Source organism: Nematolebias whitei, chromosome 15 (assembly GCF_014905685.2).
Source record: "Nematolebias whitei isolate Nwh7 chromosome 15, NemWhi1, whole genome shotgun sequence".
In the NCBI taxonomy this organism is placed as follows: domain Eukaryota; kingdom Metazoa; phylum Chordata; class Actinopteri; order Cyprinodontiformes; family Rivulidae; genus Nematolebias; species Nematolebias whitei.
Genome location: NC_056512.1, coordinates 15,019,216 through 15,036,460, shown reverse-complemented (window position 1 = coordinate 15,036,460; position 17,245 = coordinate 15,019,216). Strand labels below are relative to the sequence as shown.

The 17,245-nt window shown below is 41.9% G+C and overlaps 1 protein-coding gene across 1 annotated transcript in view; it reads right to left on the bottom strand.

The window, feature by feature from the left end:
• LOC119421971 (serine/threonine-protein kinase BRSK1) overlaps nt 1-17,245 on the bottom strand; it is a 48,886-nt gene that overhangs the window by 26,150 nt on the left and 5,491 nt on the right. The window contains exons 3-8 of the mRNA XM_037689327.1: nt 11,516-11,601; nt 11,230-11,370; nt 7,372-7,488; nt 6,070-6,103; nt 5,927-5,995; nt 3,139-3,285 (exon numbers count right to left, since the gene is read on the bottom strand). Of these exons, the coding sequence (XP_037545255.1) occupies nt 3,139-3,285; nt 5,927-5,995; nt 6,070-6,103; nt 7,372-7,488; nt 11,230-11,370; nt 11,516-11,601 (594 nt within the window). The remainder of the gene's footprint in view (nt 1-3,138; nt 3,286-5,926; nt 5,996-6,069; nt 6,104-7,371; nt 7,489-11,229; nt 11,371-11,515; nt 11,602-17,245) is intronic.

Here is a 17,245-nt window from a genome sequence, read left to right as displayed (position 1 = left end):
AAACATATATATATATATATATATATATACACTGTACATACATATATATATACACTGTACATACATGTATATATTCATAAATACATACACACACACATATATATATATACAGGTCCATCGCTCGGTTGTGTCTGTGGTCCGTTTTCCTCCGTCCTCGACAAGGTTCTGTCAGGTTTCATGGACGTTCTTTTCAAAGTAAAGCCCAGGGCTGGCTCTTCTTTTATCGCCTGCTGTCTTTTTAATGTCTTCTTTATGGTTTGGACAAACTGAGACGCTCTCCTGAGGTCAAGGAACCCTTTTAATCTCATTCTGAATACAAGCCTAGTTGTTTATTTGCTTGTTTTTGAGAGTGAGCAGTGAATTAGTTCCTTTTGAGGCAGTCAAAATTTGGCTGCAAATAAATCGTTATCTTCAGCAGCTGGTTAGCTAAAGTGGCAAACACAGGTTGAAATAACGTACACATACATGGTCCCAGCTAATGTGTTTTTCTTTTCTCGCTTGCCCTCGGCGAAGGCAGACGCTTCTTTCCTCCGCTCCGTCCCTGCTCTGCTCTTTGTCCTGTGAACCTTTTTATGCCTTCGCTGGCCTCCCTCAGCACACACACGTCTATTTAAGTTGCTGTTTTATGTGCTGGGGATTTTTGTAGCCTCACACTGTGTCCTGCAGGCACACAGTGTGAGATGAGATTTTTTTTCCCTTCTTCCCTCATGTAATGAAAAAGAAGCGTCTCTCAGACGCTGCAGCCTCAGACACTCCGTCTACCCAAGTTCAACATGGGCTGTACTGAAATGTAACTTCATTGTGCTCTGTGCAATGACAATAAAGCTGATTCTGATTTAATGCTCTTAGTTTAAAATGAGAACACTGTGTTTCATTTTTATTTTTTGAGTTGGTAAGATGAGAAAAAAGTAGTGAGCTCAGCCCAAACCTTCTCATTTATATTTTATTTATTTATTTATGTTTGCATTTTAAAGAAAAAGTCTGATCACGTGCCTCGCTGCCCCCTTCCTCCACCGCTAGAAGGGGGAGGAAGGGGGAGGAAGTGGGCAGCGAGGCACATGATCCACGATGGATGGATGGGTGGCGCACTGCCACAGAGCCTTCCTCCCAGCTCCGGCAGCAGAGAAAGGCTGTAGAGCTCACAGCCAGAGCTGCGATGGATGGATGAATGGATGGATGGATGGATGGGTGGATGAATAGATGGATGGATAGATGGATGGATGGATGGATAGATGGATGGATGGATGGATGGATGGCGCACAGCTGTGGAGAAAACGTGCCAGGCGGGAGCCAGCCAGACACAGGAGAAGGTTCCCCGCGAGGGGGGATCCTCCGCCGGGTTGACTCCCCTGACAGACTGCACAGACCTGACCTGTTCACAAGTTTTCTTTCTGCTGCTCCATTATTTTAGTCTGAATATTTTTATTACCTGCAGTTTGTAATCTGCAAAATAGGATTTTCTGTTTGGGGGCACTTGTGTTAAGTTTTTCTCAGTTGTCTCTAAGTGCATGTTTGGGGGGGGGGGGGGGGGTAGTTGTCAAAAGCCTAGAGGGTCCTCTTGTGCCTTTAGCGGCTGCAAATGGTAATGTTTAATCTGGTTCATGTCAGAATGAATGAAAGCGTCAGATGTCGGTCAAAAAATGGGTTATGAATATGAAAAAAAAAATTTGTTGCTTTGGTGTATGGGTCGCAGGAGTTGCAAATTTATGCAAAAAGATGTGACGTATATGTCAGAAAATACGGTAGTTCCACCTCATGCTCCACATGTGATGCAAATAACAGTAAAATCAAATATAAATATATATCCATCCATCCATCCATCCATTATCTTTACCCGCTTATTCCATTTTGGGTCACGGGGGTCGCTGGTGCCCATGTCCAGCAATCACTGTGCGAGGGGCGGGGGACACCCTGGACAGGTCGCAAGTCCATCACAGGGACACATAGAGACAAACGAGACAAACAAACATTCACTCTCTCACTCACACCTAGGGACAATTTAGAGTTATCAATCAGCCTAACATGCATGTTTTTGGTCTGTGGGAGGAAACCGGAGTACCCGGAGAAAACCCACGCATGCACGGAGAGAACATGTAAACTCCACCCAGAAAGGCCCTTGGACCAGGGTTTGAACCAGGGACCTGCTCGCTGAGAGGCAGCAGCTCTACCAGTTGCGCCACCGGGCTGCCCTATATATATATATATATATATTTATATATATTTATATACATATATACATATATACATGTGTATATATAAAGAAACTGTCCACAATTTTCACAAAACACTGAAATACCATTCCTTCTATACACTGACAATTTTGTCTCAATGACTTATCTTTTCAGCACACAATGAGTTTATTTGTGAGTAAAATAAGAGAGACAGGTGAAGAAAAGTATATTTTTGTTCTGTGTTTGTGAGCACCAAATTTCGGGCATATGTGCAATATAGGGCTGCAACAACGAATCGATAAAATCGATAAAAATCGATAAAAATTGATAAAAATCGATAAAAATCGATGATTAAAAGCGTTGGCAACGAATTTCGTTTTCGATTCGTTGTGTCGCGCGATTATGCATCTTTCACGGCGCTGCGGAGTCGTTTCGTTTTGTTCACCTGCAGTTCATTGTCAATGCTGACTGACTGAATAAAGTTTGAAAAAAAAAAACTGCAGTGCGAGTTGAACAGAGTGAGGGGGGAGCAAAGCAGGGGCTGTTTTCAAAGGAAATTAAGTAAATTTTACAAATGACCGACGCAGCGAAAACTGTTCGACCCAAGTCCTCCAAAGAGTGGGAGCTCTTCACAAAGATAAAAAATGAGAAGCATGCAGCTTTGAAAATCACCGACACGACACGAGAGAACCATGGAGATAAACGTAAACATGTCGGAGTCACGAGGAGGAAGGAGCTGCAGCTGATACAACTCTTCATGTGTTGCAGGTGAGTCTCTACAATTTAACACATTGTTCTGTTTCAAGAGAGAAAACGTAATGTCACTCTGTCTGTAGATGAAGCTGCTGCTTGTTTGTTTGTTTGTTTATCTGATTAATGACGGTGACAGAGAACGTGTGTTACTTTTTATTTAATTTAATTGGTACAAGCAGGCTTTATAAATATATTTATATATTTTTGTTCTTACCGTAAGTCTTTTGTTGGAATTGACTTCTATCATTCCTTTCAGCAGTGCTTGGCAGTCTGGAGGAATGAAGTGAGGCATGTGGAAAACTCCGCTCTTTACTTTCTCCAGAAGCTGCCGCAGGTTGTCATGGTCAAAAGGCAAGGCACCCTAGCAGGGGATGTGAAAATAACAGATTTAATTAACGTGGTTTCTTCTTTTTTTTTTTTTTTTGTTCCCCCAGCTTCTCACCTACATGAGTGTTGGTGTGCTGTAGGTGGCAAACTGATGGGCCAAGTAACCCTTTATATTTGGTATTTAAAATAAATACAAAAAAGCTTGCCATAAGGGCGTTTGTACGCAGAATTTATAACCTATTTGGCATTTCATACATCCACCTTTGACTCTTCCTGTAATCACTAGTTATGTTTACATGTGCAAAATTCTTTGATTGAAATGTATTATTCATTAACCTTTATTTAACCAGACAAATCCCATTAAGATTACAGATCACTTTTACAAGGGGAGCCTGAAGCAACCTGACATGCAAACTCCACACAGAGGGACCCCAGGTCCAACTGGGGATTGAACCCAGGACCTTCTTGCTGTGAGGCAGCAGTGATAACCACTGAGCTGTCATGCTTGCCCAAATATATTCGGCATATTCACTCCCTGACTGAGCTACAGGTAATACAGATCATTTTGAGCTCTTTCAAAGGTTCTCGCAGAAATGTTGTCGCTCACTGATCAGTTTTACTTCCCCGACATATTAACATCTAGCCAGGTGGAAATACGTGAGGTAGACATTGGTCGCACATGTGCAGTCAGGTCAGTTTTCCACAATCAGAATAAAATGATCAGATTAAGTGTTTACATGCACACCATTCAGATTACGAATTGGCAGAAACCACTCGTCTCGTTCAGATTACAAATTCATTCGGATCAAGCTGAATCAACAAGGAATAATCAGAATGCAGCGTTTACATGACGCAGTTTGTTTAATCTGATTACTTACGCCCATGTAAACATAACTACTGGGACCAAAAACACTTTTCTACATTACTGACACAAACAGGATTTCATCTGAACTTGCTATTCTTGCTTTGCTTTCATGTAAAGTGTTTTAAATTACGTCATAGTCTGTTTTTTTGTTATTCAATAGCTATGTTTACATGCGCAGAATTCTTTGACCGGATTGAAATGTGTTCTGTTTGAATAATTCAAATGTATTGTTTACATGGGCACAATCTGTTCATGACAAGCGTTTACATGCAGCGGGCTTTGTTCTGAACAGCAGTACTGACATGTGCAGAGTGGTAAACTCTCATTAAAAAAACACAGAAGAAGAAGTTCTACTTCCGGGTGAACGTGAACAAACCTGAGCACCCAAAATGGACCCGCGACAGGTTTTAATGATGGTGGAGACGTTACTGCACTCCCTGACTGAGCTACAGGTAATACAGATAATTTTGAGCTCTTTAAAAGTTTCTAGTAGAAATGTTGTGTCGCTCACCGACCAGTTTTACTTCCCTGACATGCTAACATTATTAGCATTAGCCAGGCGGAAATGTCAATGTCGCACATGCGCAGTCAGGTCAGTTTTTCACGATCAGATAAAAACGAACAGATCAAGCGTTTACATGCGCACCGATCGGGTTACGGATCGGCGTAAACCACCCGTTTCGTTCTGATCACAAATTATATCGGATCACGCCAAATACACAAAAAATAACCCGAACGGAGTGTTTACATGACACACTTTTATTCCGACCGGCCATTTGATCCGGTTACTTATGTCCATGTAAACATACCCATTGATGTAGTCCTTCAGTTCATCCTTTAGTCTTTTTTCTGCTTGTGGTTTATGTTCTATGTCTCTTGTGTTATGAGCCTGCCTCCCCAGCTGTCAGTCACTCTCACCTGTCCCCACTTTGTAATCACCCAGCCGCCTCCACCTTCCATTTACCCCTGCTGTAGTTATTCAGTCTCTGTGACACCGGGTCTGCATTGCAGGTTTCCACGACACAGGTACGGTTGTTTTATTCAAGTTCTGTCTCCAGAGTATTTGTAACTTTGTTGCCACATCGACATTTTTCTTTCTTTAATAAATGACTTAGTTTTATTTAAGTTCTTTGTGTAACGTCTGCAGTGTTTCCCATGCCATTATACAAGGAGGGCGCCCGGCCCTGTTAACAGAACTGATCACCCTGCCTACTCCATCGACTACTGCTGGCACTGACCTAGAGCTAAGCTAGCGGTGCACAATACAGACATGCTAGCTAAAAAGCTACAGAGGTAGCAGTCTTTCACGCTGAGTCGTTTTTTAAAATTTAGTCTGCGCGGTTTATATTCAGGTGCGCTCTATAGTCTAGAAAATACGGTAAACTTTACTCTGTACAATTTAATGGGCAGTAGTTTGGCCTGAAAGTTCACAATGACCACTGTTAAACAGCACGAACTGATAAGAGTCCATGTTGCATGTAGCATGCATGTTTTAAACAGATATCCAGTATGATCCATTAGTGCTCAGAGTATAGTTTGGAGATATTCTTCAGCTTCTCCTACACCAAACTGTAGCTCAATATCTGTAAAAATGACTGAGTTATAGCCAGTTGCCTCATGTGACCATGTTTAAATAGGTTGACATGAAAAGTTGCTTTACATCCATTAACGATTAAATGTTTGGAGACTCAGTAAAACCTGTTCTCTGGTTCATGGGATGTTTTACAGACAGCGCATATAAACATAGGCAGTTATATGATTGTCAGCCTTTTGTAGAAGTGGATAAGAAAAGAAAAGAGGAACTTCTTACCACCAGAAGAGCAAAAAGGATAACTCCACAACTCCAAACATCAGCCCTGCGACCATCGTACCGCTCCCCCTGAGACACAGATACCTCTTAGGCCTGCAAACACTCACATGCTATAAATTCACACTGAGAGGGACATGGCTCACCCTAATGACCTCTGGACAAGCATAATGAGGAGATCTGAAAGGAAAAAGAAGAGAAAAAGACTTAACAAGCAACAAACAGCTTTTTTTAATTTAGATGAATCGTGACTGAACCGAACTGCTTATAGCTAGTTAGCTGAATGCAGCTAACACCAAATTGATTGCTGCCATCATATAACAGGTCCACTCTCAAGAATGTCATGGTGGTTAATGCAAGCATTATTTTGTAAAGGTTTACATCGTTAGATTCAATAAATACGGTTATTAAGACATGATGAGATCCCTGCTGGAAGGGCTACAGTTAGCTACTGCTGCTCGTCTCGGTGAAACAACGGTAAAAGTTTATAAAATGACATTTTAAAACGCTGAGATTTTTGAGACTGGAACCATTTTATGACAGCAGTAATTAATGGTGTTGTGACACCAATACCAGTATCGGGCACCAACATCAAGTATTCACAGTTATTGTACTCATAAAAACACCCCAACGCTTCAAACCAACAGGCTCTCACTTTTACACTCGGTGACATCATTTCCTCTTCCAGTTTGCAAATAATAGAGGATGAAAACTAAATAAAGTCCAGAGATTAGAGCTATTTTAACGTAAGCACAAGAGAGCAGACTGTTTGCTGTGTTCTTAATAAAAGACACGTGTTTCTAAAGTCGTGTCATTTGTAACACATTAACAATGCAGTATCAGTACTCAGTATTGTACTCAGTCTGAAGTAAACTAGTATCAGGACACCTTTAGCAGTAATCCACTTTGGTTTTAGCCGTTAGCTCGACTGGTTTATGTTAAACTGTTTCTCTAAACTGTGGTTGTTCAAACAATTATCTACACGTAAGATGCTGATTGTTCACACCTATTTTAAGATGGTGGAACTACAGTGTTAGGACAAGGTTTTATGGATGTTTCTAACTACTATAGTTGAGAATGTTAACTGCCCATGAACCATGTGTTTGATTTAACAGAGAGAGCTGGATGAGGAGCTGGTTTGATACTGCAGGTGCAGCTGGCAGTCAAAGGTCATCAGTCTGTCTGTGAGCTGATAAGGTTATAAAAACAAGCCTCGCACACTGCCCGTGGTAGATTCTCATGACTGGGCTCCATGCGTGTAGAACTTCTGTACATCTGTGTGACCTGATGTGAAAGTCTGCCCTTGCAAGTAAAACCAGTTAAAAATATTCTCCTGTCATCGAGTGTGGCTTCTTTGAGCAACATAAATAGAGGATATTTTTACCCAACATACATTTTTATACACATAGTTACACAGTTTATTTTATTGATAAAATCGTGACACTCACCCACAGCTGGTTTCCAGCAAACTGTCTCCGACTTGTAGCGAGGCCATTCCAAAGTCTGCTATCCTTATGTTGTTCTTCTCATCCAGGAGAAGATTCTCCGGCTTCAGGTCTCTGTGACTGGTCACATGCAAACACAAGAACAAAACCCTTAAGGTAGCATCTATGTTCTGAAACTGTCTGGACTAGTTAGCAGCTCAAAATTGTGAGCAAATGGACAAAGTTCCAGTCGCCATCCCACCGAATTTTGATAGTTTCACAACAACAAGCCGTGCAGCCGCATTTATGAAGGCAGTTTTTGAAAAATATGTTGCGCAAAACTGTATTTAAGGGCGTAAGAATGATTTTGTTTCCCACCTCCATCCACAACATATCCCCCTAGATCTGCTACTGTATGTACCCACCTTAGCAGCCTACCCCATGTTTATAATTTAATTTAATTGTTCCATATTTTCCTAACAGAGCACTTTGCTCTCAGACTGCAGGTTTACTTGTGGTTCCTAGAATTTACAAAAACAGAATGAGAGGAAGATCTTTCAGTTATCAGGCTCCTCTCTTGTGGAACCAACTTCCAGTTTCTGTCTGTGAGTCTGACACATTGTCCAGTTTTAAGACCGGGATTAGGACTTTCCTTTTTGCTAAATCCTATAGTTAGGGTTGGCTTGGGTTTCCTGAGCTGTCCCTTAGTTATGCTGCTATAGGTTTAGACTGCTAGAGGACAAACTGACCTCATTTCATCAAATGAATAGTTTGTATTTGTAATTATTTCTTTCTTAACATGTTTTTTTTTATCTTTCCTCCTATAGATAGACCTGCTCGCCTCCATTCTGGACCTGCCATTCTGTGTTTGTCTCTCCTTCCTGTCCTCTCAAACCCAGCTGGTCGAAACAGATGGCCACTTGTGCTGAGCCTGGTTCTGCTGGAGGTTTCTTCCTGTTAAAAGGGAGTTTTTCTTTCCACTGTCTCCTTTGTGCTTGCTCAGGATGAAAGACTGCGACCAAGTGAAGATTCCACACAATCTGCGGCTTCCTTGGATAGAGAACTTTTACTAACAGGCTTTTATAGTGTATGTGATGTTTTTGTTCAGTGAGACGACTTCTGTTGTGACTTGGGGCTATATAAATAAACTGAGCTGAATTAATCTAGAGTACTTTTAAAATGAAGATTTTAAAAATTATTCTTTATGAGCGACATAGTTTTTGGACATTTGGGCCTGTAACGTTGGACGTTTTCTGTCTTCCTGATCAAAACCTCTGCACCGAAGCAGCACCTTTTTTTAAACATAGAATTGGACGCACATTTTATTTTGCAAGTGCAAACAATGCGTAAAGTGTAAAGTTGCAAATGAATACAAATTACACAAAATAACTTCTTGTGTCATTTGGCGTCTTCTGTCAAGACATTTTGGAGATTCAAACACCGTTTGCCAGCTGGTCTCTAACAGGTGCAGTCCTCTGAGTTCCACATGTCCTGTTTATTAAAGCTTAATGATCTGAAAATGTTGGAAGAATTTAGCTTTAATTAGGGATGCACGATATTATCGGCATGGTATCGGCCGATATTAGTGTCGGACATTGGCCATTCCTCTAACTCACCGATATAAAAGGTGCTGTTTTTGTATGACAACCCAGTGACAAGGATGCCTGCAGCAGCAGCACAACATGATGACGTCATGCGCACATACCTGATCTCACGGCGGAGAGGAAAATTCAAAATGTCAGCAGTGTGGAAGTTTTATTTTTCGTTGGTGAGGATGTTGGATTCTGAAGATTTATGGACTACATTGAGCCTCGCTACATCATCCCCAGTTGGAGATATTTTTCCGACACAACGTTACCCGAGTTTCAAGCCGTCATTTCTGACATCATTGAGAAGCTAATAGCTGATAGCACTTAGGTGAGTTTTACCACAGACTTTTGGACGTCGTGTTAGCCCCGTTAGCATGATTAGTCTTACGGCACAGTGGATAAACAAAAACTTTGATCTTAAAATGTCTGTCCTTCATGCACAGGAGTGCAGAGGATCCCACACCTCAGCTATAGGAACCTGGAACAAACCTCCACAAGTGAGACACCATCGCAGGTGACTGATGCTAATAAATAACATTTAACACTTTTCATTTAATATAAGTTAAAATGATATGCATATCATATGGCTGTTACTTAGGGGTTGAACGACTACATACTTTTTAAACTTGACATTAACATAATAAAACTCGAGTAGAACTCGAGTAGTTGATGACATCATAGGATCTCAAGATGCCAAAATAAAAAAATAAATAAATCTGAAAAAAAAAAAACGTCAGTTATTAGTTACAAAAAAAAGACCAACAAAACGTATATTATGCTCCTACCATTTATCATACTGCAAATAAGTCACAGGAAAAACTACACTATTATTTATTATTATTAAGCTGCAAAAATGAAAGAAACGTGCGGCACGTCAAAAACTAAACAAAAAACAGTGGGGGGGGGGTCGACCACCCTGCACCCCCACCCGCGGTGTTGCGCATTAGGTTTAGTTTTATAGATTAATATTTTTTGTTTTTAGTTTGTGAAACAAGGTCAGAGGAAGCTGGTTCTGGTTCGGTCGATTGGACCCGGTGTTGCACCATATTCTGTGACCTGCAACAGTGCATGCAACACCGCCCCCTACGGTCACAATATACGGTGGTCACAGAATATGGTGTAACACCGGTCCGCAATGAGCTCCAAACAGTCAGGAAGTTGATTCATTTTCTGTTTCCTTACGGTAGTTGAACCAGAAGATTCATCTTTAGTGAAATATTTCCACACTACTGATGCATTTCTACCTGTTTGTCAAGACTGGGCCTGCTCTGCTCCATCCGTCTGCTTGGAGGAATCCATTTTGTAACCCGCGCCCGGTGCGGATCACGTGACGCATGATGCAATGACGCAACGGCAACGTAATGACATCACCACAAATACTCGACGTGGAATTTAAAAACTCGATGTCCTAGGAATCGATGTGTAGATTACTTGAGTAGTCTGTTAAAGCCCTAATGTTACTGAATATATGTCACCAGCTCTTACAGCTGTTACACAATTTTTGTAGCAAATACAAATAAATAAGAGGCTATGTTCTGACACAGGGATATACAGTATATAAAATATCGGTATCGGTTATCGGCCAAATAAGTTTTAACATATCGGATATCGGCCAAAAACTCAATATCGTGTATCCCTAGCTTTAATGCTATGAATGCTAACTTGTTCTAATGTTACTGATAAGGGCATTACATTTACATACATGCTGTGCATAACCATGTTTCCTATTTACCAGAGAAAATGTGTGCTTCTTGTAAAAATAAACTGTTTCACTACATTTTTCTTAAATGCAGTTAATATATAAACAACTTAAAAGCTAAAGAACGAGCAGTTCTTGAAGGAAAGCCTGCCGCCTGTAATATTACCTCTTGACGGAAAATGACAGTAATTTGGTCAAACTTTAAAGAATAACATGATCTTACTGCAGTATCTTGCATCATCTTTTAGTGCTCAGAGTATACATTGTAGATGACTCTCAGCTACTACCTCACCAGGTTTTAGAAAAACACCTGTGAAAGTGGCGTCATAGAAACTGTTTTCTATCTTATCGATTCAATGAAATCTGTCCTCTGACTCGTCAGATATGTTGCCAACAGACAGACAGACGCACAGACAAGAGCAAAATCCTGACATGTTGGCAGCAGGCCAGAGCAGCAGGTCTTTTCTTACTGTCTGTTTTTAAAGCGTGTGTTGTTGCACTAAAATGTAGCAGCTTCTACTGCGTAAAAACTAAGAAGACGGAAAACGCTCAGTGATTCTTATAGAAATCGTATGAGTCAAGCTTCTCACAGACCATATGGAGTGACTGTGGCAGAAGTCCAGGGCGGAGATAATTTGTCTGAAGAACTTCCGGGCCTCTTTGGGGGTCAGCCTGCCCTTTTTGACCAGGTAGTCAAACAACTCCCCACCAGACACATGCTCCAGTACCAGATACCTACGAGACAGACAGAAAAACCACAACAGTCTTTATCTGTCACACCGTGCTGTCATCTCTCTCAGTTTCTGCTGGAAACGTTGAGGCACAGCCGTTTATTTTATTTTTAGAGAGCAGAAAATGAGCGTAATCCAAAGATACTTACAGATATTTGTTATTTTCATAGACATCATAGAGCTTCAGAACATGTGGGTGCTCTATTAGTTTAAGAATAGCTATTTCTCTCTCCACCTGCACAGACAGAGGGAGGGGGTGACGTGAAGAAAGGTTGGGGGAGAAAAGAGAAGGTTAAAAGTGATGGAGATGGAAATGTCAGACGAGAGAGGAAGGTAAATGTGATGGAAGGCAGAGAGGGGGAACAATGAAGGAGGAGTTAGGTAACGCACGCAGCAGAAAGGAAACGCTGTTTTAGGTGATTAGTTGCGGGTGAACATTACATCACTTCAAAATGTGCTGTAACTACTTTGATCTACAGCTTAATATATACCCATTTCAAAATAAAAGCAATATTGTTTCTATACTCCAAAATGACCACATTTATTGTCTACTTTATGACGTCTTCACAGAATCTGACCTAAACGAGAAAAAAAAACTACGCTCTTAATTCAGTGTTTGTGTTTCAGAGACGGACCCTGCAGGAAAGCACACATATTAACCAAAGCAAAACTTTTAGAGGACTTTTTGACAGAGATATGTACCCAATGTTTGGCCTTTCATCCCCTATCTCCTCCCACCATGAGATGGACACGTGGCCACGAGCAGACGAGAAAACAACAATAAAAACAACAATGTATCCTTTAAAAGAACCATTTCCCACCCAAAGACATGTCTCATTTTAACAACAGCAGCTGCCCACACCATGACCTCAAACGTGACAGAAAACGAGACGCAGAATTGATTTTCTCTCCACATGGGGGGCGGGGGTATTGATTATTGGACAGTAAATTCACGTCATTGTCAGTGTCCTGTGGGCTCCTTGCAGCTGAAACATGGTGAGAAAAAAAAAAAAAGTTCTTTTTGCAGCGCTTAGTGGTGTTAAAAAAAGCTCAACACTAATTTCTAAAGCTAACAAGAAAGAACGAAAGAATGAAAGAACGAAAGAAAGAAAAAGAACGGACGAATGAAAAAGAAAAAACAAAGAAAAGAACGAAAGAAAATAAGAAAGAAAGTAAGAACAGACAAGCAAAAGAAAGAAAGAAATGAAAGGAAAGAATGAAAGAACGGACAAATGAAAGAAGGAAAGAAGGAGAGAAATCCAGGGACTTTCTGAGGATGTGAATGCTGAATTATTTTACTTTATGTTGCTAAAGTTTGCTGAAGGAATTGAAACAGAGTTGGTAAAGCTAAAACAAACCAATGCTATGCTAAAATGAGTACAACAAAAACTAAAATTAGCAAAACAAGCTACAATGAACCTCAACACAAGCTATATGATCAACACAAGCTAAAATCCAAATCTATTAGCTAGATGCTAAAAAAGCGAAACAAAAGCTCAAATTAATAAAGCTAAAACTAAAGTCAGCAAAACAGTGACTAAATGTAGCAAAACAAATGCTAAACTAGCAAAACATTAGCTAAAATTAGTAATAACAGGCGGTAAAGCTAAGATCATTGCCCAAAACTAGCAAGATAAATGCTAAAACTAAAATTGGATGCTAAAGCTTAAACGATAGCTAAAATGGGCACAAAATTAGCAACAACATAAAAGCAGCATAACAATAGCTGAAGGATAAAAGAAACAAAAAGTTAATTGAAAACTAATAGCAGCAAAATAGAAGCTAAATGCTAAAAGTAGCAAATGGTATCTGAAGGTTAAAAGTAGCAAAACAAAAACTAGAAGTAGCAGAACAAAAGTTAAAAGGTAAAAGTAGCACACAGTTGCTAAAAGCAGCTTAAGAAGACCAAAACAGAAGAAGTACGCTGCAGCAGATTCCAAAGGTTACAATGTTTTACATACAGTGTGATTTTATGGAGAATGTTTTGAAATAAAGGTCTTTTTTTAAAAACTACATCAAAGTTACAATAATCCAAATGACACAGCCCTCATCTCCTGAATGAGCTGAAACATATGATATAAAAATGGTTACAGTAACAGACCACAGAAAAGAAACTGTAACAGAACACTGAAGTTCATGCTCAATAATCCAGGTACAAATCCAACAATGTTCAGTCAACTCATCTGGACGTTTTTTTTTTTTTTCTGAGACGTTTGTCCTTCATCTGAAGGACTTCTTCAGTCCGAGAAGCCACAAACAAACTGAAGCCCCACAAACACCACACTCCCATAGTGGAAAAAATGGTTTGCTGGTGATAAGATGTAAGCAGAAGAATTGAAACTTGTGACTTTGTTTTTTAAGTTACAACATGGGCAGCCAGTTGTTGCGACTACTTCCTGTAAATATAAATAAAAATAAACAATAAAGTACAAATCTCTGTAATATTAGGCCTGTAGCAGTAAACAATAAATCAATTAATTGCATGATAAATGAAAATGATCAACCTCATTTTCATTTATCGGCTTTATTGTTTGTTCGTGTCTCTCTCTTTCTACTGAAGACACGGCTCAACTCCGGTGCTCTTCACTGACCCCTCCATTTCTCTTTTCTCTTTAAAATCTGTTTTAACTGTTCAAAATCACGTTTTTGGATCATTAAAAGCAGCTAAGCTAGGAGCTAAGCTAACAGGCTGACCTCGGGGAAAAAAACCTGTGTCCTGTCGAAGCCACAAAATTCACTGTCGAAACCCGTGCCTTCATGTAAAAAGTTGTGTTTCTCTGCAAAAAGAAGCTGAGAACTTGTTTACTGATTGTTTTGATTAAAAGCTTTGTGTGAAAAATGCTATGCTAAAGAGCTCAAATCACTGAGCATACGCCTGTAGGGTTTCTGGGTTTTTGTCCTGTCTCTTTCTGTTTCCTCGTGTTTCCTGATTCAGCTCTCTGTGTTTTCCCTCCACGTGTTCGGCTCCTCTCACGTGTGTCTCATGTTAATCACCACAGGAGTCTGTCATTGTCCTCATCAGTGTGTGTATATATTCAGCTCTCTTCTGTCTTGTCTTTGCCTCTGGATTGTCCTTCTATGGTGTTGTGTTCAGTCTTCCGTTCCGTCCGTCCGATTAATCTGTGAGTAGCTGCCCTGTCAGCGTTTTGATTTTGTTTTGTTTAATAAATATTGTTTATTAATCCTCGAGCGTCCTTGTCATCCTCCTGCACGTGTGTTCAAACACACCTGACGGCCGAACGTGACAGAATCCGGAGCCCATTCTGAACCCAGCAGGAGGAAGATTACTTTGTATTTTTGGCTCGTGAGACGGAGAACACCGCTCAGCGCGACAGAGGGAGGAGAGAATAAAGAATCCGTTTTGGGGGACCCGCCTGGCCATTAAACCCGTGTCCTCAACCTCTCCGTCTCACTCCTCCTCATCTGCTCGTCACACTGCTGCACCCCGCTGCCCACCTCCTCCTCGTTCTCCTCCTAGCTGTCCCGCACGATCGTCTGAGAGAGGGGGGCAAACTGCTGGTCCTCCCCGAATCCAGCGCATGGAGGAGAGAGCTTCATAGGCGAGGGGGAAGCCCAGCCCTCGGTCGCCGGTTGAACGGCGGAAGATTTCTCTGGGGGGAGGTACCCCGGCTGTCCTCGCTCCCGGCCCACCTAAGGTCTTCACTCTGGGCTCAACCACAGAAGAGTCCAGCCCTCCTGTAGTCTCCTCTCACGGCCAGCCTGCAGATGTCTCCACTCCTGGCCCACCCCAAGAGGTCCTCGCCTGCTTGAGTCCAGGTGGCCACAGGTGGATGCCCCTGCAGCCCACAGATGAACTGTCTCCTAGCTGTCTGTCGGGATCAGGGTCTGGGGATGGACGGTTCCCAGGCCACCCTACTGATCCCCTGACTCATTGGAGACGATCACCGGACCGCCCGCCTGAACTTCAGACCTGCCTGGGTCTGTCTCCTGACCGTCCACCTTGACCCTGAGTAAGGGTCTTTGGTTTTTGTGTTTGGTGTTTCCCAGGTTTTCCTGTCGGTTTTTTGTTCTTTTAGTCCTGTGTCTACTCATCCTGCTCTGTCCACTTTTATCCCACCTCCCACCCAAGCTGGATGTAGCATGTCCTTGGGATGTCAGGAGCCATCCCTTGACTGGGGGATACTGTAGGGTTTCTGGGTTTTTGTCCTGTCTCTTTCTGTTTCCTCGTGTTTCCTGATTCAGCTCTCTGTGTTTTCCCTCCTTGTGTTCAGCTCCTCTCACCTGTGTCTCATGTTAATCACCACAGATGTCTGTCATTGTCCTAATCAGTGTGTGTATATATTCAGCTCTCTTCTGTCTTGTCTTTGTCTCTGGATTGTCCTTCTATGGTGTTGTGTTCAGCCTTCCGTTCCGTCCGTCCGATTAATCTGTGAGTAGCTGCCCTGTCAGCGTTTTGATTTTGTTTTGTTTAATAAATATTGTTTATTATTCCTCGAGCGTCCTCATCACCCTCCTGCATGTGGGTTCTAACACACCTGACGGCCGAACGTGACAACGCCATGTCACCATGTCAGCCCATGTGATGTCAAGGGCCCTCCCTCTGCTCAACTATCCATCTTTTGGTTCAAACAGTCTTATGTTGCCATCAGGTGGTCAAAAAAGGTACTACACTCCAAACAAATAAACATCCATCCATCCATTTTCTTTACCCGTTTATTCCATTTTGGGTCACGGGGGTCGCTGGTGCCCATGTCCAGCAATCACTGTGTGAGGGGCGGGGTACACCCTGGACGGGTCGCAAGTCCATCACAGGGCCACATAGAGACAAACGAGACAAACAACCATTCACTCTCTCACTCACACCTAGGGACAATTTAGAGTTACCAATCAGCCTAACATGCATGTTTTTGGTCTGTGGGAGGAAACCGGAGTACCCGGAGAAAACCCACGCATGCACGGAGAGAACATGCAAACTCCACCCAGAAAGGCCCCTGGACCGGGGTTTGAACCAGGGACCTGTTCGCTGAGAGGCAGCAGCTCTACCAGTTGTGCCACCGTGCTGCACAATATTATCGTTTATTACAATAATTTCTGAGACAATTAATCGCCCAGCAAAATTTGTTATCGTGACAGGCCTACGTAATGTCTCCGCAACGATTCTGTGAGAAACATTGCTGTGAATTCTTTAAATAGTGTCCAAAGCATCGTTTTAAAGGACTGACAACTGTTGCGAGGCTAGAAAGCCGCCCCCTCGTGTCTCTAATGATCGCTCTGTGCAACAAGCTGCAGCTGAGGCATCGACAACTAGAAAAGTTTCATTTCAGTTAACTGCATCTGCTGCAGCTCTTATTAGAGGTCTTGAAGGGACATCACAACCATCTGAAGTGGAGCTGGAGCTCATGAACAAGCTCAGTTTGATGAGCTGACTGCTGGCTGGATCTGACATCTTTGCTGTTTTAAAACAACTCCAGTCTTCACAGCAGCATGAACAATGTTTTATAGACCTTGGTGTCCATTTTACATTGCACAGTTATGTACGTGCACTTATATGGCAAGCTCAAAGAGCAGCAGCAGCCAGCTGTAGCACCTGGTGTCACAGCTGGCAGGAATTTCACCACATTATTGCCAAAACAACCATGTCATGCAAAACTGATGGTGACACACAGCCAGCACATGGAGAGTGCATGAACAGAACAGAACAGGTGGGTTTATCACAACATTGTACCAAATCGATGTGTTTTCCTTTCATAATGCAGCCTAGTCAAAACGCAGGCCTGAACAGGCTCAGCTAAACCTCTCTCTGCAGTCTAACAAGGTTAAGTCAGGTCCACTGGACCCAGACCAGTGGTCATTCCATATGTTGCAGGAGTTTCAGAGAAACTGAGACGTTTATTTTCTAAACATAATGTCCCAGTGGC